Source organism: Microplitis demolitor, chromosome 5 (genome assembly GCF_026212275.2).
Source record: "Microplitis demolitor isolate Queensland-Clemson2020A chromosome 5, iyMicDemo2.1a, whole genome shotgun sequence".
Classification (NCBI taxonomy): domain Eukaryota; kingdom Metazoa; phylum Arthropoda; class Insecta; order Hymenoptera; family Braconidae; genus Microplitis; species Microplitis demolitor.
Genome location: NC_068549.1, coordinates 1200124 through 1224264, shown reverse-complemented (window position 1 = coordinate 1224264; position 24141 = coordinate 1200124). Strand labels below are relative to the sequence as shown.

The 24141-nt window shown below is 31.9% G+C and overlaps 3 protein-coding genes across 3 annotated transcripts; all 3 read right to left on the bottom strand.

The window, feature by feature from the left end:
• Positions 1-91: 91 nt before the first annotated feature.
• LOC103569261 (uncharacterized) lies at positions 92-14941 on the bottom strand. The gene is made up of 10 exons (XM_008546476.2): positions 14055-14941; positions 6502-6670; positions 6403-6426; positions 6211-6326; positions 5773-6010; positions 2403-5679; positions 1886-2086; positions 1612-1746; positions 1241-1518; positions 92-1165 (listed from the first exon to the last, which is right to left on the bottom strand). Exons 1-10 carry the CDS (start codon positions 14136-14138, stop codon positions 723-725), a joined length of 4965 nt encoding a protein of 1654 aa, XP_008544698.1. The 5' UTR covers positions 14139-14941; the 3' UTR covers positions 92-722.
• Positions 14942-19715: 4774 nt separating this feature from the next.
• On the bottom strand, positions 19716-21060 carry LOC103569378 (uncharacterized). The gene is made up of 3 exons (XM_008546662.1): positions 21017-21060; positions 20281-20479; positions 19716-19907 (listed from the first exon to the last, which is right to left on the bottom strand). Exons 1-3 carry the CDS (start codon positions 21058-21060, stop codon positions 19716-19718), a joined length of 435 nt encoding a protein of 144 aa, XP_008544884.1.
• A 230-nt stretch (positions 21061-21290) lies between these two features.
• Positions 21291-23902, bottom strand: LOC103569377 (uncharacterized). Its single transcript, XM_008546660.1, has 5 exons — positions 23685-23902; positions 23314-23586; positions 23169-23238; positions 22006-22493; positions 21291-21447 (listed from the first exon to the last, which is right to left on the bottom strand). The coding sequence occupies exons 1-5, from the start codon at positions 23900-23902 to the stop codon at positions 21291-21293; spliced, it is 1206 nt and encodes a 401-aa protein (XP_008544882.1).
• Between the last annotated feature and the right edge of the window lie 239 nt (positions 23903-24141).

The following is a 24141-nucleotide window of genomic DNA, read 5'->3' as shown; positions in this document are numbered from 1 at the left end:
TTGCTAATTAACAGTAATATATATACAATGAAATAAAAACAATGATCAAAATATATTTTAATTTTTAAAATATAATCATTTTTTCCTGCTTATAAATTTTTGTTTTTTTATTATATATATTTAAAGTATCACATACATTTACATTACACTCGTTTATATTAATACAGTTAGACACATTCTTTTATAAATTTGAGGGCAAATTTTACTTGGGCGGTCAAAAAATTGAATACTTTCATTATCTAATTATAAATAAAATAAATAAAGAATTTTAATTTCCGAAATTATTTTCTTTCGGCATTTAAGTGTTCATTTAATTTATTAAATTTAATTTTCATATTTTAAAACACAATTCAATTTTTTCCCGCCATTAGCCCTCAGAAAAATATTTAAAAATAAAACAATTACAATTTCTATACTACAATCATCGTTGTTAATTACACAATGACGATCAATTGAACACGTATACCTTCAGTATTAATTATTATAATAATCCAGTCTTATACAAAATATAAATTATAAATTTATTGCACAATTGAGCGAGACTTATCACGTCAATTAGTCATTTAAACAATCAATAAAACATCTCGACATTTATACATTCAATGTTAACACGCGGTGGCATGAGCAATTTGCATTGATTTAACAATAAATTTACCGTCGGAATAATTAAAACCGACTTTAGTAAAATAAAATAAACCAATCAGTGCAGTTGAGTAATTAAATCATGAACTAGAAGGGCAGTCGCGCTCGTCGCTCCCGTCTGAGCACTCGAGGAATCCATTGCAGACACGTGACCGCGGCAAACACTCGCCCAAAGGACACCTGTGTCCTTTGCATGCGGGTATCAATGGCCGCGCGTCCTTCTGTTTCATTGACCTCTCGATCCACGGCAAGTAATGATGGACTTTTGTGTAAACACCCGGTCGCCCCGGTCTCGCACATCCGTAACCGTTCGATGTAATACCGTGTAACGTGTACTTATCATTTGTTTTATCGCGACAAACAAGTGGACCACCACTGTCACCCATACACGCGTCCCTGCCCCCATCTTTTAATCCCGCGCACAGCATTCCTGATGTTATTCGATACAACGGCAGGAATAACGTTTTCCTTCTGCATTCTTCCGTTGATATCAGAGGTAACTCCACCTCCTGAAGTGTATCAGCTGCAAAAGACAATTAATTAATTATTTATTTATTTATTATTCATCTTAATTGCTGATGCTGGTGCTGATGCTTACGGAATATGCGGCCAATTTCAAATAATTGTCCCCATCCGGTTACTGTACAAGTGGTACCGCTTTTTGGTTCACTGTCTGGTAAACAAACGGGTCGTACGTAATCACTAAAAATTACGGGCCTTTCGAGACGCAAAAGTGCGACGTCATTTATAAACCCGCTGTCGATATACTCTGGATGCAAATTTATATAATCGAGTGTCAATATTTGCTCGTGAGGACTAGGAAAATTTCCGCGACGGGTCGCTCCTATTCTTGCTACCCAGTACTCATTTTGAGCGCTATTAAATTAATTAACAGAGTAAAATAATTATTTACAATGTAAAAAACTAATGACTAAATGACTTATTTGCTAATTAGTAAAAAAAACTTACTGATAAAAACAATGTGCCGCTGATAAAACCCATTTGTCACTAATTAAAGCGCCTCCGCATTGATAATCGCCTTCTTTGTAGAGCGCGACTTGCCAAGGCCAACTTCCTGCTTGAGAACTACCCCCTCCGACGATTCTGGAATGTCGAAAAGTCCGTCTAATTTATTTATTTATTACTTCCTATATATTCGCATACCAATAAACGTTTATTATCTTATCTCTTAAATCACACTCAACATCTCAAACAATTATTTACCGTCTAATTTAAAAATTACCTAGCCTGCGAAGTTGTTTGCGTCCTTATTCCGCACTCCAAACTCTTGCATTTTACTTTTAAAACTTCCCCGCTCGGACAATCGGATGTCTTGAATGTCAGGCTCGTTTTATCCGGCAATTTATCATTGAAAAAAAGGCTGTAATAAATTTGATTACGTCCTTTTCTGTCGTCTATCACTTTTTCAACGTTCTCGTAGTCTCTGAAAAAAGCGGGAAAAAAAATTAATTGTAACTTTGCGCGAATTAACTCCTAGGGTAAATAAACCCGATCCCAGGTTCTCCTGTTGAGTTTTCAGCAAAAGACCGGTAGCCAGTCCCCTTTGATTTTCCATAAAAATTACAATTCAATCGATATAAAAGAACCGGTTCGACAAGAAATCAGTCTAGAGAAAGAAAATTAGTAATTATCTGTTTTAAAATAATCTCGTTTTAAAATTTATCAAGAGGCTTGCAATCGGGTCCTTTACCCCACAATTTTTTTTATTAATAATCATCGTATTGTGATTTGTTACTTACTGATAAGTGATGGCTTTACAAACGGCCCGCCCGAGGTCTTCGATAGTCCAAATCGTTCTTTTGTCAACCAGCAGACTGTCTGTGCTATTTAGACACAACTTACCCCATTTCCCATTTTTTCTGACGTTAAGATACCCCCTGTCGCTGTAACTATTTATTTCCGTCACCAAATTGTTGCTAATGAAGCCGTAATTATTATTTTTATAATTAATATCAGGTTTTGTGTTAATCGGAATGTTAACTTTTGTGCTAAAGACTTTTTGATCATTATTAATTATATTTTTAGTATTGACGGCTATTTCGCGGCCAAAAACTTTAGTGTTTTCTCCAACGCGTGTTTGTCTGCCGTCGTAATTAATCCCTGTGTTAAAACCAAATTTGCTTGCGTCAAAAACACTTTTTGAATCAACGTCCTCGTTTTTTGTAGTGTCTATTCTGAAGGTGGTTGCCAAAACAGTTTCCACGGCTTCTTGATCATCGAAGTTAGCTTCGGTGTCTGAAGTATTAATTTTTTGTCTTCCCCAGTTGGGAATTTTCCTGAAATTTTCCTTATTGTCAATAAATTCCTCGTCGTCGATTAGAGCTGCGCATTTTTTCTCATCCTCTCCTCCTGGGCAGTCTCGAAACCCGTCGCAAACTTTTATCAGGTCGATGCAGAATCTAGAACTGCCGCAAACAAATTGCCCGACCGAGCACCAATCGCACTGCGACTCGTCTGAATAATCCCAGCAATCGGCAACTCCGTCGCATATTTTCTGGTGGAACAATTTGGCGCGCAGAAAATCAGCACACGTACAATTAGCCTCGTCTTCAGAGTTCGAACACTCCCCCAACATGTTGCACCTTCCCGCAGACGGAAGACATTTTCCATCAGCGCATTTGAATCCTTCGCAGGTTTCAGCTGCAGCTTCTTTTGGAAAATCGTCATTATTAATTTTGTTGAGAATTTTCGTAGGAATTTCAACTCCGTCACGACTAAGTGTCACTCCGTTAGTAAAATTAGTTGCGATTGTTTTGTTACTAGTTGCAACGGCCGCTAATTTTTTTAATTCTTCAATATTCACTAAATTTTTTTCGCTATTTTCATTAACAACCGGAACGTTATTCGACCTAGTGCTATTTTTTATTTTAAACCCATTGTCAGAGTCGGTTCGAACCTCCGCTAATTTTTTGAGCTTTTCCAAAATCGCTTCTTTTTCCTGTGAAGAAATCTTACGATCAAACGATTTCAGTGTCTCTGAATTAAAAAATTTCAAATTACTAGGACTAATTTGATCATCAAACGAACGGTTTTCCGAATTTTCCCCAACGGAACTTTCAGAATTTTTTTTATTTTCATCTCCTCTAATATCTTTATCATTTATTGCAGGCATTGAAGTAGAATTAGTGATGTCGAAACTCAGAACTACATTATTTGTGCGCAAATTTGTAGAAACTCTGGTGCTAACCGAAGTAACAACTTCTACGATACTTTGAATCGGCCCTTGAGTATTTTCATCATCAACAAAACTTTCTCTGATATTCGAAGGTTTGCTTTCAAGATCAGTGCTGAATAACTTTTCCAACAGTTCAGTATTTTTACTGTCATCATTTTTAAAAGACTTTCGATTATTTTCCGTCGAGTTTCTTGCGCTTTCAACATGCGCGTTGACATTGTCATTTCGGACAATGTTCGCTTTTAAAGTCTCATTGTAAGTTTTTTTCTGTTCAACTTCCGGACGCGTTTCGTTGTTCCAGCTCCAAATAAACAACTCTGGCTGTTTAGTTTGGGTCGCTGGAGTTGTTTCATCCGGAGCTTGATCAATAATTTGAGAAACGTTATCTGTAGATAAAGTGGTTTGTTGGAGCTCGCTAATTTTCTCTTTATCGAAATTGGTGTGCAGTAACTCGGAATCAATTTCCGTTGTGCTCAGAGTCATAACTTTGTCATCGTCAATTTTATCTGTTGATTCCGGCAAGTTAATTACTTCCGTCGTGACATCAAAATCTTCATACTTAGCGTTAGTTTGATTACTGCCTACGGTGACTTGTTCTTGATCTATATTAATTTTATCAACCGGGATAGTGTGTCTAAAGGGTTTCAGTGTTCCTGTGTGCTCGACTAAACTCGGATTGCTTTCGCCGTTCAAATTAGGCGTTTTGTAGCTCGTGTAAATAGGCTTAGATTTATCTTCTATTTTATCTGGAATTATTTCAGGCACGGCCGCGATGTCCGTAAACTTATTCCGGGATTCCAAGTCCAGCTCCAAGTCCAAGTCCGAAACAGGTTCCGCTACACCGACTCCAGATATTTTTACCGGAAGTTCAATAGGATTCAGCAAAATTGGCTCCTCCGAAGTTTCTATCGGTACAAAAGGATTCTCATTCGTAGGTTTCGAAATTCCTTTGAGTGGCTGGAAATTCTGATGGGGACCAGAGGCTCCTAGGTGCAGATCAAACGTTTCCGGAGGCAGCTGTCCAGAAACTTCGATTTCTGGTTTACTTTCCAGCTCAACTCCTGGAATTTTGTTTTTAAACTTCCCATTCGGTCTGGAATTCGGCATTTCCTGCGGCACAATTCGATCATGTGGGAAATCTGTGTCTTGCATATCCACCGGCGACAATGCTACCGCAGGAAGATTAAATTTTATCACAGGCGGTGGTTCCGTCAGTGATATTTTGTCTATTTCTATCGCCGAACCTTCAGTCTTTTTATTTTCCACTTCTGATAGTATTCCAGTAGGGCGTGATTTAAGTTCTGGACTATAATTAGGAATAATTGGCCGCCAGGGTGATTCTTCAAAATCCGGTTCAGGAAAACTATTGAAAGGTTTCTTAGTCGTAGAGCTCGTCGGTTCATTTTCAATCAACTGAACATCTTTTTCGGTGCTACTTAACATTCCTTGACTGTTTTCGAGCTTATAAGTACTATTTTTAACCTTTTCTACTTTTGATTCATCATCTTTCTTAATTTCTATGACTCCCGACTCGATTTTAGTTTCTAATTTCGGAATTTCTATAACCGGAGCATCAGTGCTTGTAGTTTTCACTGTCAATGTAGTCGAGGACGGAGAGGAAAAATTTAATTTAGTCGCTTGATACGTCCCCTGGATGGTGGGAATGTTGCTGAAGTCGATGTCAGCCTCAGTGGGCTCCATTTTCGCGGGCTTAGACTTAGATTTAGTGTTTATCAGCAACGTGTTATTCCTACTCGGTCGCAGCAGACCATTTTTGGTGATCATTGCGTTACGCTGGGACACTGGGGGTTTTTGCGTCCTCGTAGGAACATCAGATAGTCCTGGAAAAACAAAAGTAATGAGGATAAATAAACAGATTTTAATTGACGACCGGACGGTAAATAATTTTTTAATTGATCTTTAAGATTAATTACTGCGGACGATAATGTTGGTAAGATCTAGTTCCATGTCGTTGAAGAGTGATGAAGATGAGTAGGTTTCTTGAGCAATTATATCTTGGACAGTGTCTTCGATGTTAGTTATGCTACGGGGAATCTTTCTTCTGTCCAGGTATAACCTGAAAAAGACCTTGAGCGTTCCATTCTCGAATCTGTCTATGATAGTCTGCTTGAACGAGGGTCCAAGGACACTTCTTTTGAACAGAGCATCAAACTAAAAAGCATAAGAGAATTTTTATTTATTTATTTATTTTATATTTAACTTTTTTGTTACTTTTATAATTTATTATTATTTTATAGTCTGTAAAAAGCAATATATTTTATTTAATGGCTGTGTGCTTTGAAATATTGTTTTTGTTGCTATGTCATAAGAAATATTACGTTTCCACCAAGACAACACACAATTTGACTCACTATGTTTTTGTACTTGCGTTCCTTCTCGCGGAATACCATGCTTGTATTTAATTTTAACATTGGGTTATATTTTTCTCCTCTGTTTATTCGTATGCTACATGCGAATACAATCGCCGCTGTAAACAAATTCAAAATTAAATTTTTGTCTCATTTTTTAAAAATATGTCAGGATAAAGTCAAATGTTAGCTTACAATTTTTCGAGTCGGATCTCATGGCTGCAAAAAAAGATTTTTTTATTCTAATTTGAGTTCATTTTTATGAGAGAGTTACTGGTGATTTTTTGAACTTACCTCCCATCCATAAAGCAAGACCGGCAATTGCTACTACGACGATAATAACTAAAAAAGCGGCTACTATCAGCACAGCGCTACCAACTTTCCATCTGGTATTTCCCCGTGTTTTTGAAGGATGCGGTGGCACACGTGACCAAGCTGATCTTGGTGGTAGATAATAATCATTCTAAAAAAAATAAATTTGCAATTTTTAATTTTTACGAAAATCACTTTCTTATAAAATTTAAATTCAACTTGAAAATTTATCAAATTTTGAAAACCTCAAAATTTGAAATTGCAAAATTTTAATAAAAAATAATTTTTGTCATTTATTTCCTGCCTTGAAAGTGAAAAATAGAAATTTATTAAAGTCGGTAATTTTTTTTTAAATTTTGCACAGAAATTAAAATCAAAATTTTGTATAATTTTCCAAAAATAATTAAGTATCCCAACTAATTCCAAGAGTTTTTACTTTCAATGACTTGAAGTAAAATGACGACGTATTTTTTTTTCGATACCTTTACAAAAGTATCGCGATTCAAAATTTAGGAAAATAAACAAAATTAAAATTTTTTAAAAAGTGTAGATATGTGCGAATTTGATCGCGACCGTTCCGTAAGAAGACGCAAATGTACTGTAGCGAATAAGTTTTATTATAATTTATTAATATTAAAAATCCGTACTAAATTTACGATATTGTCTGTAGCGGTATTTTGTAAGGACATTCATCGTGCGGAACACAAATGGTCTGTGCCGTTATAAACGTCATCATGGTCATCGGGAATGTGTTTAGAATTTTAAAAATGTTACCATAACAATCATGACAATGACTATTAAACTATCCTGCCAATGACGCCATTGCTACAATAAACAATTCTATAGATATTAATTGCATAATTAAGCGTAAATTAGCTTCGTTATTAATATTATAAAATATTGCAATAAATAGTGGTTTTAATTAATGTACATTGCGAAATATTCCCTTAAAAAATATAAGGAAGCATTAAAATAATGCTCAACATAATAATACTGTTACGTCTCGGTCACGCTTTGAGTAATCTCTATTCACATCTGCCGTTTAATCCTAAACAAAAGTTTTTATCTAAAAAAAAAAAATAAAAAATGAATTTATTTACTTTATCTCGTACTTTAGTTCAAATATATTTTTTTTCCGGGTGATATTTTTTATCTAAAATCTCAGCCTCCGTCCATTAACATCAGGAATGCCGGTAAAGAAAGAAAACTCGAGTTAAGTATCAAATAAAGAGCAAAGCCGGTATAAAATTGTGGCTCGAAGGAGACCGATTACTTCCAACAGCCGGCGATCCCTTCAAGCTGATCGCTATTATTTTTTAGTTACGACTAAATAAAATTAAAAAATTACAAGACCGAGGAATTAAATAAATAAATAAATAAGGACACAATACAATAGAAGGACGAACCTTTTAGAGCAACACTATGCTCTGAATAGCAATTAGAATCTTTACTTGGAAGAAAATAAAATAAAAAGACCCTGAAGTTACATCAAAGTGCACTTGGATCTCCAAGCCCATTGTGGGAAATCAATTAAATTACGTGTCTAATATGATCAACGCGTCTTTAGATGACGAGTTTATCTATTATGCATGCGCTTTTCCATTTAACTAGGTCAATAGCTAATCTAGATCTTGGATATGCCAGCTCATTTGCCAATGTCTTTTAAATGACCATGTTTTTTAAATATTTATCGACTACAGACTGCGGACCGCAGGCTCGATCCTTGAGACTGCGGACAATGTTTATTAGCAAGTATGAACTCAACCCGGAGAAAATGGGCCTCGAGGCTCACTAATAATAATAAAGAGAAAAATAATAATAAAATACTCTGTTGCATTGGAGATTGATGCATCTTCTTGGTACTCAACAACTCACTTATGCTGTGATCCCAAGCATGACAAACTACGCGGATCACAGAGCGTGGTAACAGCTACATGGGACTCATAAAACATCATTAGCCCTTAGTAAATTACAAGATAATAACTTGCGGAAGTGACACCCTCATACTCGACTTTAATTTGGATTTTGATTTTTTCTTAATTGCCAGCGTAATTACTGTGATTTGTTTTAGCCATAGGAAACAACGACATTATATTTATTATGTGTAGTATTAAATCGTGAAAACGCGGGTTTAAATGGAGACTGTCGGCTTAGTTATTGTTGTGGAGTCGTGATACAAATGGATATAAATTTAAAATATAAATACGAGTGTATAGGGCTGAGATCATGACCTAGACGTTAAGTGTACGTCCTTCGACGGGTTGGAAGATGCGACGAGTGCAAAGATCCTTCAAGGTCGCTCTTGATATGTATTTAATGTCCTTGTCTTGCTAATGAAGCCTTAGACTTCGCCTCTAGACTCTTATTTTACCCTCCTTACATCTTCACAACTCGCTCTTTACACTTAACTTATATATATATATATATATAAATTGTCTGGACTATTTTTATCGAATGTTAATATAATCCATAAAACATACGAGTATTGGACGTAAATTGAAACTTAAATCGGCGGCTTATCTCAGTAACTATGGGCTGCATTTAATTTTAATGGGAAATGAAAAATTTTTTTGGCTGTGGGATAGGGTATAAAATAATCATAATTAATAGTAATGGTAGTTTAGTTAAATATATATATATGAATTCCTGCAAGTGCAGTAGCCACGAGTACTAAACATGATCACGATAGACCGGAAATCATTGAGTCACGCCGTTGAGTTCATTTGCATCTACGTGCTCTTTTTAACGTTTTATTTATTCATTATTTATTTATTTGAATTATAAATATACTGAGGAATATTCATATTTATTTTTTTTTATTTCTAAGGAGAGGCTGAGATTTTTTTTAAATTATCTATTTTATCAGACTGGTTATTTTTCCACGGGTATTCTCTGCTGTCCTTAATCCGAATAATATTTTATGCTGGTGGAAAATAGTAGTGATGGAAAATATGATACGCGGATTAGTAAAGCAACTTGTCATGTAGACGTAATTAGTTTTTTTTTTTTTTAATAAATAGAATAAAATATTTATTTATTAGTGGAATTCGTCCAACGCTGAGGGTTTAAAGCAAAAAAATTGGAAAATCTTAATTTTTTTTTTTAACTCTATTTTTGTGACAAAAAAATCAAAATTAAATATTTCTGTAAAAATTCCCGCCAAAAATTTAAAAATCATTTAATAATTTTTTGATTTTTTTTTAACATATCAATTAAAAAAAAAAAAAAAAAAAAAAATGCACATGTAGAAAATTAAAAAAGCTACAAGTGTAATTTTTTAAAATATTTTTTTTTTATGGCTAAACGTTTTTAAATAAATTCAAAAATTTTTCTTAAAATTCTTCTTTTAAATAAATCGCGTAAAAATATATAATTACCATAATTCCCCAGTTTTTTCACTTAAACAGCTGCAACTTAGCAGTAAAATTTTTTTATTTAATTAAAACTGTTTTTATAAATTTCTGTAATCATCTTGAAGCTAAAAAAATTTTAATAGCCACCGAGATTCTCAGGGTCAATGGGTTTATATTCCAATAAAAGTACTAACCGTATAATTATTAATTGCTGTTGTTATTTATAGAATTATTAAGCCGGCGAACAAAAGGGTATTAAACTCACATAGATAATAAAATAATAGCAGATAGGAATAATTATATAACCGATTGAATAAATTCAATGTAGACGGGCAATCTGTTTAATATTGGGCCAATGAACCTAACTGTTAATCATTGTAACTATAACCGCTCCAAGACGTGAAGGATAACCCCATCGCGCACGTGCCTATTCATCTCCTTAGGTCAGTTCGCTAATTAAATTTCAAAAATCTCATTTTCGCCTCCATCAATTATACCTTATATTTGTTGCGTGCCATAAATTCAAATGCCAGCGATCACGGAATAGAATCTCGTGTTTCGTGTCAGTGAATTTTAATAGAACGCGGTTTTGAAAACGAGATTGAAAATTCAGTCAAGTGGATTTATGAGCAAGAGCGACTCTTAGCATTGGAATCTATTGATGACTGCATTGCTAACCTTGATTTGCGTTATGCAATTTTAACTCGTACTTTTTATAGTAAATAATAAATCAACGTAACGAATTATAAATAAATAATATAAAAAACAAGTGAGAATCCAACTGGGCGTGATCTATTCCCACACCTTGTACTTGGAGTTGAGCTTCAGATGATTAAATATTGTGAAGAAATAAAATGATGAAAAAAAACTTCAAAGTTACTTTTTAAATGACTAGTTCGCGTCTCCACTCCAAGAATTCAACACTCCAAGGCTCGTTTTTATTATTATAATTATAATAATAAATAAATAAACAGTCTCGTTGTGTACTTTGAGATGTTCTGTTTCTAGCAAACTAATCATGCGTTTCTAACCACCGGTGGGATTTAAATTATGTAGACATTGCCGTAATGAGATTACTTATGCTCAACTAAATAACTGTTGTGTTTACTAACTAGATACTCATCTACTTCATTGTTTCCATTATTTATATTAATAAATTATTTATTAAAGACAAATAACTGGAGAAAAATATGAGTATGTGAATGTAGCAGACATCCGACAAATTTGAAATTATAAATAAATAGGCTAAATATTTAAAAAAAAATATTTTAAAAAAATGCACTTATTAATTTTTTAATTTTTTAAATGCCCATTTTTTTCAAATTTTACTTTTTTAATTATTTACTCTATTTAATAATAATTAAAAATTTTTCCAATACCTGTTATATTCACACTCATATTTAAAATTATAAATAAATAGAGTAAATAATTTTTAATAAAATATTTTGAAAAAATGCACTTGTTAATTTTTAAATTTTGTAAATGCCCATTTTTTTTAAATTTTATTTTATTAATTATTTACTCTACTTATTAATAATTTAAAATTTGTCCGATGTCTGCTACATTCATACTCATAAAAAATTTAATTATAGTACACAGTTTAAAAATTTGTGTTACATTTAACACAAATTACATATCCCAAGCGGTCTACTAAATTTTTGGTGTTAATTTAACACATTGTACTTGTGTCAAACAATAATACAGACTTAAAACTTGTTGAGATCAGATAACACATCAAACTTTAGTTAAGTTTACACTTGATGGTGTCAAATAATTGACATAAAATTTTAAACTGTGTAATTTTTTCTTTTTAAACTTCATGAGATCCAGATGATAAAAATTCAAAATTACCGTACGGTCGTGGGTAAATTAGTTTATTTATTAATTTATCGTTTGAATAAATTTCTGGTGTTGGAATAGAAAAAAAAAATTAGCAAATGTTGATTGAACTTTATGTAGGCTAAGTGTGACGTATGATAATGGTAATAAGGATAAATATTTGATGTGTTTCTTCTCATTTCACATGATGATCGGTTAGTAAGAGCATTCTCTCTCCATTACACGCTCTTTGACTCTCAATGCTCGTTTGGTATTCCAGCCAAAGTATGCCAGTAAAATAACTGTATTCAGGAGTAGTGTCGAAGACCGGGTCTTGCTGGTCCTACTCGTCAGGTTCTCAGCTCCTCAGGATCACGTTAGGTCAGTTTATTTTTAGGCTTAGTGCTTATAAATTAATCATTTGTGTTTCAAAACTTCTTCATCTATCCTCATAAAATCCAACATCTAAATTTTCATCAGATTTTTCAAACTTTTTACAGTCGTAATTTAATGTGAGATAAAATAAAACGACACAAAAACGCGTGTGCTCAATTTTGAGACCCAGATATTTCGCTGCGACTTCTGTCGATAAATTTTATCCCGCTAGTTTCTGAAATACGAAATTTAAAAGATGGATTGATATTTTTTACTGAAAAAAAAACTTTAGCACTTTTTTAAATATAAAAAATTCAAAAGATTTAAAAACGCGCGTTTGCTTTGAAGTCAATACAAGCCCGGTAATATTTAAACCTTATAAACGATCTATTTTCGAGCCTCCGTTTCCGCGGTATTAAATTACAAAGCCGGCCCTTCCGAGCAATTTCAAATGTAAATAAATTAACATGTGAAAAAAATAAATTTAAAGCCAAAGGTAAAAATAATAAAGTTTTAACGTGTATTACATAAAATAAAAAAAAACTTTATTTTTAAAGTGTATACAAATTTTATGGGAATATTTTCTGATGAATGGGCTAATGTCTTGAGGCTTCAGACTCATTAACTCAAAACTTAAATTCCGTCAAGTACTTTTTCCCGCGCCCGAATTCACCGACATCAGTACCAGAACCAGCATCAACAGTTGCTCTCAGCTCTTATTCCTTCTTTTTCATCTGTCTCTCCTTCTCTCTCTTTCTCTCAGTAGTACGATTAGCATAAAAGATAATCGCACTCTACAACTCTGACTTGCTAACGGCGTTCAAAACGACGCTCCCTTTATTTTTTTTTATCCTTTTTTTTATATTTCTATCTCACTTCTGGGTCGACTACGGGGCCTGAGAAAGACGAGTTCAAACAACTATATATATATAATATAATAGTATAGAGTTTATAATATAGCAGGGCAACTTGAGTCGTACTCTTCTCTCGCGATTGTGAATCTCATCCGCAGGATTTGTATATGCACATTACAGGGTATCTCTAGTGTAGACCATAGAGCATCCTTACTACTACATACTAAAAAAAGGTAAATGTAAAGAGATACATAATATAATGGTTAAGAGCAGCGACCGAGTGCAAGTAAAGAGAGCAAGCGAGACAGGAAGGATTTAAAAGTGTGCAAGTGCGCAAGTGTTGGCTAATGTAAGCGTGAACTTGAAAACCTCCGCGGGGCCTTATGCAATTCTTTCTCTTACGGGAGAGTCAAGGTTGAGGTTCCCGTGTGTGTTCTATTATATCTGCATCGTGTTGCGTTTAAGCTCTATTGTTCTAACTGTTTTTCCTTTTAATTGTCCATGGGAAAAGTCATCACTTTGATTTTTTTATCTTACTTACGATTTATTCACATGCCAAGCTTATTTATTTATAGTCCCTGTTTTTATTTTTATAGGTCATGTTAGGGCACTTTTTTATTACTCAACCGTTTTTACGCTCCTGTAACACGTGCCATTGACATTCTTACCAATATTTTATTTTTTTTTTCCAAGGATACTTTTTTATGTTTGTTTACTTATTTTTTAAATAATTCTATTCCTGACTGCATTAATTAATTAACTTATTAATTATTCATTGATAATTAAATTATCATCGGTTCAAATATTTAATGAATTTGAAAAAAATGCGGGGTTTAATTATAACTTTTTTTTTCTTATTAATTGATGTAAAAAATTATATCCGGCCAAATATTTGAAATTTTTTAAGTAAAAAATTTGAATATTTAAAAAAAAAGGCGGGAAAATTTGAATTTATTTTAAATTGTAAATTAAATTTAATTTTTTTTTATAAATAATTAAAAAATATTCAAAATTAGGAGTCTTCAATAATAACCTAATTTCGATAATTAACTAAAATTTATTTAAATGCTGTACTCCTCAATTTTTTAATTACCTTAATTAAATAGATTGATAATTAATAAATGAAAAAACTTACCTGATAAGGATAAATACCAGGACGATAATAATTCGGAGTAGTCAAAGCCGGATGGCTTTTACTACTGCCGCACATCGATGCCATTTTAGTATATTTAATATATATTTAAAAATATATAAATTTTAAGTTTGCTTAAAAAATAATAATTATATTTATTTAACTTTATCGTCTTTGTTTACTTAGGATAATTTTATTCACGCTTTGAATATATTTGTTTATCATTTTTATATCGCGTCATGCTGGTTTTATCACTTTTAAATGAAATACGCTTTGTTTATAGAAGACTCAGCGGGCTTTTTAAAATTATTATTTAAATCCCGAGTACTGTGAGAAATTGTTGTGATGAAACAATATTTATTTATGGGTGGATCTTTAGTTTTAATTTATTCACTCGGGATTTACACTCGCGAAGGTCAGACGAGAGGCGAAATTTTTTTTTTTATTAATTTTAATATTAATAATAATAATTATTTTTATTAGTGGGGGTAATAACTACAGGGTATTCAAGTTCAATCGATTAGTAAGCACAGTTGCATAAAATTCCACTTAAATAAATAGGAGTAAGTTCATTGATCTGACATTTAACACTGGGTATTAATTATTTCCTCATCTACCAGTTAAATAATTTATCGAATGCAATCTCTGGGTCATTAGCCCCGTGAGAATATTCATACCGAAATTTCAAATTTTTTAAATTTCGCGGTTTTTAAATTTTTCATTTGATTAGATTTCAAACTCGCGTAATTTTTGATCTGTGAGAACTGACCGAGTCATGTGTGAATTTGTGTGTGGGAGTATGTTTATGTGTGGATGTATTTATGTGTGTGTGTGTGATAACAGCGACGTCTTTATTTCAAGACGGTTGACCACCGACTGACGACTGGACGATCTTCACCGCCATTCTTCATCTTCATTCTTTTACTAAAGCCGTACACCGGCAACTCCCCTGCTACACTATCTCACCTTCCCATTCCTACCTCTGCACTCGACTCAACTACTTGCTTCAAGTGTATGGGTATAGGTGTATATAAATGTATATATATAAATATCTTCTACCAGCAACTAACCAACAACCACGTCCTGCAACCATGCTAAGACCTACCTGTAAGATTTAAAATCATTTTTTTTTAACTTTTTTTTATTCATAAAATTCTTGAGTCATTTTTTTTATAAATAACATCAATAATAATTATTATTAAAATTTTTCACACGTTCATTTAAATTTTAAATCACAACTTAAATATTAAAAATATCAAAAAATTCACAGGAATAACTTTTGTAGCTCTTTAAATTCTCTAAAAAAAAGATCTGATCAAATTTTTTCCAAAATTAATACTGTGAGATTTATAAATTTTCAAAGTTCATCTATATTTTCGTTTGTTCTAAAAAATTAAAAATTACGGCTTAAATATTCAAAATATCAAAAATTTTATTAAGACCTTTTTTTTAGCTCTCAAAATTTCCTACAAAAAATATTCAGAGCAATTTCTCTCTAAAATTAATATTTGAGGCTTTAGAACTAAAAGTAACCAAAAAATTCATCAGATAATTTTCCCAAGGTAAAAAAAATGTGTAATTTAATTAAATTATCCGCCAGCTTGTTAGAAAAATTAACAAGTTTGTTTATTGAGGGCCTGAAACATTTAAAAAAGTTTTAAAATGATAATAAATTAAAAATAAACGGTAAAAAAGTAGGCGTAGACGACCCATGGACGTTGAGGTTACGGAATTCCATTTGTAATTTCTTCCCTCGGTATCAAAGTACAGCCCAAGCCAGCCGGAAATGGATGGGTTTCGTTATAAGCCGTCGATCGAGATTAGAAGCAAGCCGGTGCATGGAAAACCTGTTCCCGGCTCGCGCCAGGAGGTAGCACACACATTTTATTTGTTTCAGTGTCAACTCCTCACTCGGGGTCATGACTCGACGGCATTAGGTGGCACTTGATCGGCCATATAATATTAAATTACCTTCTATTCAAATAAACTCTAGCTAACGACCCCCACTTCGACTCACTCTTGATTTTCCTGACCTCACCCACTTCCAAAGTATCGTAATCTCTAGATAAAAAAAATTTAAGCCTCTATTACTGTTCATAAAAAAGTGTTTACATGAACTCAATCACGTATTAGTTCAAGTTCACTCTTCACTTTGTATCTGTATTGTTAAGTCATTAGAAAATTTTTTTAAATTTCATCTTGAATTAAACTTTTGTTGAATTTTAGTCTGACCTTCGCGGACTATTTAACTTGGACGAGGACACCAAGATACTTAGGCTTGAAGTAGCTCTTTATTTAAAAATTTTTTTCATATTTAATATATTATTCATTTAAATGGGAGACGTAAATATATAACAATAGTAATAATAAAAATATATAAAATAAATAGCGCGGATTAATTGTGAGAAAAAATATTTTTTTAGTGGAAAAATATGATTTATTTAAAACAACGTGACATAGAGCGAATAAAGAACTCCGTTAGCTTTTATTACACGAGTTATTATTTTGTCTGCAGCATAACATCCAACTATAATATAACGATGAGATAATTCAAAGGATTAATTTTCATTGTAACCTGAATTCACTACTGTAATAATGGGGAATTAGGATGACGAGTAAGAGACACTTGGCTTATATATATGTATATATATTGTATACATGGCTAAGAAAGGTCGGAGTGATTGAGAATTTATGGGAAGTAAACCTTGCTGTTCTTCCCTCAATCCGTTACTAATCATAATAAAATCTCTTGTTTTTTTTTTTTTTTTAATTCTATTGATTGTTGCGTCATCAATTTTTTGGATTTAATTACAGAATGACCGACGCTTTGTTAATTTCTGCAGGATCATATCTTTATAATTTTTTTTTTTACGGTACATCAATAGGCAAAACAAAATGGCGGGTAATTCAAGTGAAAAAATTTGTAATTTCTTTGAGGTTATCAAGAGATGGTTTAGAAAAAAAAAAAAAATTTTTTGGCGACTTGCAAATTATTTGGATGTTAAAAAAAAATTTGACATCTGACATGAGTATTTTAAAAATTTGAATCTTGATTGCCCGATTGACTTTGTCAGAATGCATCCGGTTTCCGACTTTGGTGGTCGATGAATTTGATTCTACGGGCCAATTATACGCTGACCTTAGTCTTCACATGAAAGCGTCTTCAATGATTAATGGCAACTTTTTTTTTTCGATTTTTATACAAATCAAGGCTCAGACCATACATCAAATAATTTTTACAATAAAAAGTTAATATAGTTTTTTCAAAAAAATTATATTTTAAAAACTGTCTTCTAAAGTTTTCGGCTCAAAATTTTGCCATTAGTAGGAAATTATTACTTTTATCAATTAAAACTCGTTAAAAAAAAGTAATCCCTAATTTCTATGATCAATTTAACGTGGGCCAAAATTTAAAAAAAGGAAGCTATTATATTTATTAAAACTCTCATTAAATAAAAGTTATCCCATGTATTTAAATGCAGTCGAATTATTTTCTTATCGCGTTGATCCTCGTAATAAATAAATAAAAATAACGACTAGGAAAAAAGTTAAAAGCTATAAAATTCTTTAAAAGATGTAATAGACTTTTTTAAAACAAGTAAAAAAAAAAAGTATAAATTCTTTTTAGCCCATCTCCTTTCCTTTTCATTATAACTCTGACATGAATGTCGTCTTTCCCGCAATTCTTCAATGTCCATCGCAATTCCCGTTGGCATTACATCCCGCCTCGTATTTCTTGTATGTGTAACTTACAATACTCAACTGATGCATCACACAAAAGACACAAGTCTCGGTTTTATTCTGATCGAGTTTCCATCTCCCTCGCAAGAATACCCAGCTAAATTTTTCTTCTCATCTTCCTCCAGGTTCCAGGTCCCAGATCCTCATCTTCTTTTTCCCCATCTAGGGTTTTTACTCTTCTTGCATTGCGTTCGCCTTCGCCTTTACACACATTTAACTAAGTTCTAAGCTTACCGACTTACACTGTACACTCGACGGAATTCCACATGAAATTCCATTGTTTTTGTCATCATAAAATCCCCAACCACTTTTGCTCTCGTTTTATATTATTTAAAACCAGTATTACACACTCTACTCATCCAATCCTCGATATTTTCTTGCACATTACCCATTACACGTTACATTGCTCGGTCATTTTTTCACTCCTCATCCTCATCATCTCTGTCATCGTCCTCCGCTCGCTCGATCCAATCAAATCTAACTATCACCAGATAATCGAAATAATTATAAACTTCTTTGATGAGTTAATAAAATTTATGAAAATTAAATTTATTATTTTTATAAATTTTATTACAACTCGCTGTTGGTAATATTTGAGAATCAAGAACGTTCGTTTGCGAGCATCCTTTCGCCAGGGTCTGTGCATCTCATCTTGATTTATCGCTCGACATTTTTTCCTTCAAGACTTTTATTACGTTTTAATCCGACGCATATTTAGCAGCTGGAGAGATTGAACTTATATAGTATAATATACAATCTTATATGTATATATATTTATATACTATAGTGTATATATAAGACGAACAGTTTGATCATGATAACCCTTTTCGAATGGCCACTTCTTTTACTTTAAGAGTCGCAAGTAGTGTATATACATATATATATAAATATAAATATATATGCGTAGTTGGTATGGTGCACAATACAAAACAAATAATTCAACATTCTTACGTCGATTCAATCAGTATTATTTTTTACAATAATAATTTATTCATATTATATATATTTTTATTTACTCTCAGACTCTTTGAGTTTGTCTGTACATTATCTTATGGATTTATACGATAAATCAAATTTTCATTGTATATATATTTATATATATATAAATATAAAATTATTGTTAAATTTTTTTGGTAGTGACGTCGCGGCGTTGCGGATGATGATGAGGGCCGTCGATCTTTTTGAACGCTCATAATTGAGGGAATTAAATTTTTTATCAATAAGCTGTTGGGGTTTTCGTAAGTCCCGCTGTGTTGATAAATATTTTTATTCATTAGATTCACATTGGGTTTTGCGATACTAATGATTTTATTAAGCTTTTTTGGGTGTCGGTAATGGAACATAAAATCGTAGGATCTCTTATTTTATATAGCAGCCAATTATTAATGGATTTTAAATTTTGACATAAGAAAATTTTTTCCACCGCTGAAAATTACAATTTGGAAAAAGTTTTATCATTACTTTTATTTCGGTTTTTCATTTTAATTAAATTTTGGGTTTCAAATTAAATTTCATTTAACAGCTAATTAACAAATTTAATTAAAATTCAATTGTGCCATTTTGAAAACTAAAGACTTAAATTTAAATAAAAAAAAATTTTAGAATTACGTTGTTTAAATTTTTATAAATTAATTACAATAAAAATTTTAATTAAAACACTTAATAAAAATAATTAATCTCCACTTTTACGACTTTTTTTTTATTCATAACAGACTGGAGTGCAGACAAATGTCTTTGAATTCCATAAAAATGAAATAAAATAAAATTAATAAAAAGGTGTAGAACAAAAATAAATCTTATTAGCATAGCAAATTAGCTGAGTAATTAAATGAAACGAAAATTGGACAAAAACTTTTTATTTTAAAAATAAATAAATTATCAGATGAAAATTAAATTACTATATAACATAATATTATGTAAGAGTTAATGAATATTTTCCAATGCGTCGATAATCCTCTGGAATGTCGGTCCGTCGATGTAAAAAAGCGTGTCGCTAATATGACGCTTTCTTCTGCGGAGAAAATAATCCTCGTAGTCATCAGTGGTCGATGGATTAACCTTGGCGTAGTAAAGAGCCGCGAAACCGCTGTATATGAGGAGCGCAGCGGTGGCAAGCTGTCGACAAAATACATTAACGTCCGTTATGCCATTTTAGACTCATAAACGAAACCTTTCTTTCTCTCTTTCTTTCTTCCTCGACTCTTTTTTATTTTAAATACTTATTTCTTTCTTTCATCATTTACATCCCACTATTACTCTTTTACACTCTATTGTTTATTATTATCGTTTACGCTCTCATGTAAGGGCCACGGCGAGAGAATTTTCATCTCTACCGCCGCTTAAACCCTCGGGTCCCACACCAGTCGTAAAATATTTAAATGGAAATAACTAATAATGATAATAATAATAATGAACAAAATAAAGAGAAAAAATGAGTAATATTTTAAATTGCATATCGTGCTCGACTGATTGCATACCCGGGACTTACTTGAAATACAGCCCAAAATTTGTAGCTCCCTTCGTTTATGAGGAAGTCGTAATAGCCGCCCCAATATTCCCCTTTGGACTCTGCTAGGGATTTTGAATCCATGTCGTCGTTTACGTCCATGTGATCCATATCTTCTTGATTATCGTGATCATCATCGTCGTGATCATGATCGTACCCACGTCTATATACTCGTGATTGTCTAATTTATATTCCAAAAATATAGTTTAGGTAAAAAATTATTGAATTAATAATCAGAATTTGAAAAAAAAATTTTTATAATGCCCATATATGAAATCTTAATAATCATAATGATCAAAATTCGGATATTTCAACTGCCCAATTTCAAAATAGAGTAAGGGTCAAATTTTTCAAAATTGATATTTTAGTATTTTTAGTTCCAGTGGTCTTGTGAACATGATTCAATTCATATTTCAAAAATACTATTTTTGTTACTGTGTTTTGAAATTGGGCAGCCGACCTAATTTTGAAAAAAAATTTTTGAATCGATGTAAAGTTTTTTACAATCATTTCTTTTTCAAATTTAACTTAATGCTCAAAAATATTAACAAAAGTTAAATTTTAATTCAAAATGATCAAATTATTTATTATAATTTTTTTTTGAATTTCAGAATGTTCGAAATTAATAAATAATTTTTATGTTCAATTTATGGCAAAAATTTTGATAAATATTTATCACATATATATTTCTTATTGAATAAAAAAAAGTTTACCGTACCTATAAGATTCTGTCGTAGCTATATCTGTGTTTTGAGTTGTCATAATTGAATTATTAACTCTATCAGTCTTAACTCTTAATAAATTTACGTAAATTAAAAATAAAGTTATTTTGAATATTTTTATTTCCATTTTAATTTGCTAAAAATATTTATCAGTCAAAAAAATTTTTTTAATAAGTCGATGCTCAAAAATTCACTTTTGTCTATTGAATTTCAAGTTGAATTCAAAATTAATAAAAAACTGTCACAAGTTCACATCGCGGCTTTTTTTTATTATTCTAAACCGATATAAAAGTAAAGTTTAACAGATGGCTTGTCTGTTGTAGCTGTCAGAAAATTACGAGATGATTTTCGGTGAAGACCGATAGCCAAACTGGTTACTGCTAGTGAACTAACTTTCAAAGTAATGTTACATTTTGTGTAACTGTAACTGTAATAAGAACGTTAAGCAAATGATGATGTGCTAATCAGTAATAATTGTTACAGATTGCAAAATACTTATGCGATTACCGATATGACAAGTATTGATACTTAACATATTGAGATTCTTCGGAAACAATTTTTACCAACTCGTCAAACAACTTTACGCGCGGTACATTTTTTTAAATATTTTTTTTTGTCTTACATTAAATATCATCTTCCTCTGAATTATGGCTTTTACTATATTATATATTATTTTATAAATTCTATATATTTATACCGCGTTAAATTTTTCGGTAAAAAATTTGTTAAAGTTAATATTTTAAATTTTGGTTTTAAATAAAAAATAAAAAAAATTAATTTTTATAAAAAAATTTATTAACTAAAAATTATTAAAAATCATTCTAGTAATTAAAAAAAAATTGAGGATTATGAGTCAAATAATTTATCAATTAAATATTTTAAATAAAACTTTTATTTTTCATTTTTTACAATTGTATTATTTAAATTTTTATTATGAAGAGAAAATTTTTCAATCGATTCCAAAACTCGGTGAGTAAGATCTGACCAGGCGTAATTATTATTAGCATTAAGTTGCCTAGCGCCCGCAGCTTCTGCTAAATTCGCTGGAAAATTAATCTTGTGTCTGGCGACACTCTTTAACACTAAGGCGGCAATATAAATAATGAAATAAATACTGAAGTACAGTGGCAGGTACCAGAGTTTTTTGCCGATGTAGTAGTAAGAGTAGGGACGTTTATTGAGACGTTGGTCGTTCATTGGCTCCTCGGTGGTTGTGCTAGTGAAGTGGTGATAGAAATCGTCCGGTGGGTGATCGAAGATATACTCATGTGGGTATGTCAGGTCGTGAATATGACCGTGATCATGACCGTGATCAGCATCAGCATTATCATTATCATTATCATTAGGTAAGTATGGATCATCAGGATCTATGTATCCTGGCACTGGTTTGTATTTCGGTTTAGATGGCAATTTATCAAGATAACTTGTCAGTTTTTTATCTTTGTAATTTTTTAATCCATATGTATCTGGTAGCTGTGATTAAATAATAATTATTATTAGTAATGTTGAATTAAAAATTTATTATTTTATTTTTTTTTAGATTTTGAATTTAAAAAAAAACCGCCAACACAAAAAAAGACACCTGTTTTTTTTAAGTTTTACTCAAGACGAGTGGAAGTGAGGTAATTTGGACACCGTAAACTTTTTATTCAACTTTATAATTTTTTTCAATTTCGTGAAGCGAATTGGTCACTTCAAAATTTAGTGTATTTGCTTGTGATTAAAAATAAAACCTCGTTATTGAAGTAAAGTCTAAAAATTGAAAAAAAAATTCTTGATAAGTGACCACTTTGCCCCATTTACTTGTATACATTTTTTAATAAAAATAAATTATTTTTTTCGAGTGTCTGATTTTTCAGTCTATGATTAATTAAAAACTGAATAATTAAATTTTTTATTTACAAATTAATTTCACTTGGCTCGGAATTTTTTTAACGAATATATAATTTTACGACCACTAAAATGTTTAATTACATTAAGTAAAAAAATGCTCAATTTTCATAGCGGGAAGTAAAAAATTAAAATTAAGAAATAAAAAATAATGAATTCATTGCAATAAAAAACAAACAAAAAAAAAGAACATACATAACAGTGTAATAAATATGAGATTCAGCAAGCATATCTATATAATTATAAAATCTATATTACCTTGGAATAAGAATCATCAGACACATAGTATCCATCAACAGTAATAGAAGGCAAATTATCATGGTTATTACTATTATTTATGTTTAATTTATTGTTATTATTATTATTGTCATTATTTTTTGATAATTTAGACTCGTCGGGGTACTGATAAGTATTTGAAGAGTAAACTTGTTGCGGCAGCGTGGCGTAACCACCGGAAGAAATAGAGGATGATGAACTTGAGGATTGAGAGGCCAAAGAGCTCGACGACCCTGGCAAGTCTGACGGTCTCTGCAGTCTAAGAGCACCAGAACCGCCGGCATTTGAGTGCGCTAAAACATGCTCGAAGCTCGCTGGTGGATGGAACCTGTCTTGCGCCTGTTGGCGACTCGCTTTCCCATCCAATTTTGCCACCATTTCTTCGTCCAAGGTCGAGTACCTGTCCCAATTAAGCAAGCAAATAAATAAATTTACAAAGATTCAAGTATTAAATTAAATATTTATTAGTCAACACCCAGTAATTGCAATAAGTCTCACTTTTGTGTCGGAGGATAATCAATGACCTCGCCGTTGTAAACTTTTAAGCTATTTCCCGGCTTGTAGACCGGCGACAGGTTCAAACTACGCGCGTCACTGCCCACCACTGCGCCACTAGCGCCGTTTTTAGAAACCCTCGAGTAGCCCGTGATTTCGGGAATCACCGAGGCATATGCTGACGCAAGAGTTGCCAAACTGAACAGCAGCGAGCCCACCATCGTTATGGACAATCTGTGACTCCTTTAACGACTTTATGCTTTCCTATATAGACTCGCCGCTGATAACTGTACTAAATTTTATGTGTGTTCTATTAAATGCGCTAAATACTCGTAATCATGAACAAAGACTGTCTAATTACGTTGGCAAACTTGGACCGTTATGGTGACTACGATTGTGACTTGAAAATAAAAATAAAATTGAAAGATTTTTTTTTCGGGACATTATTTTAAATTTTTTA

Bases quoted from the DNA above. Each gene is read 5' to 3' on its own strand.
- LOC103569261 (XM_008546476.2), bottom strand. From the start codon at position 14,138: ATGGCATCGATGTGCGGCAGTAGTAAAAGCCATCCGGCTTTGACTACT. The intron at 6,671-14,054 runs GTAAGTTTTTTC...TATTTTTTTTAG, and splicing joins CTGGTATTTATCCTTATCAG to AATGATTATTATCTACCACC. The intron at 1,166-1,240 runs GTAAGCATCAGC...TGTCTTTTGCAG, and splicing joins TGAAATTGGCCGCATATTCC to CTGATACACTTCAGGAGGTG.
- LOC103569378 (XM_008546662.1), bottom strand. From the start codon at position 21,060: ATGACAACTCAAAACACAGATATAGCTACGACAGAATCTTATAG. The intron at 20,480-21,016 runs GTACGGTAAACT...AATATAAATTAG, and splicing joins GCTACGACAGAATCTTATAG to ACAATCACGAGTATATAGAC. The intron at 19,908-20,280 runs GTAAGTCCCGGG...TTTTGTCGACAG, and splicing joins AATTTTGGGCTGTATTTCAA to CTTGCCACCGCTGCGCTCCT.
- LOC103569377 (XM_008546660.1), bottom strand. From the start codon at position 23,902: ATGGTGGGCTCGCTGCTGTTCAGTTTGGCAACTCTTGCGTCAGCATAT. The intron at 23,239-23,313 runs GTACCCCGACGA...CATAAATAATAG, and splicing joins TACTCTTCAAATACTTATCA to TAATAACCATGATAATTTGC. The intron at 21,448-22,005 runs GTCAGATCTTAC...TTCTTATTACAG, and splicing joins GCTAATAATAATTACGCCTG to TTACAGTTACACAAAATGTA.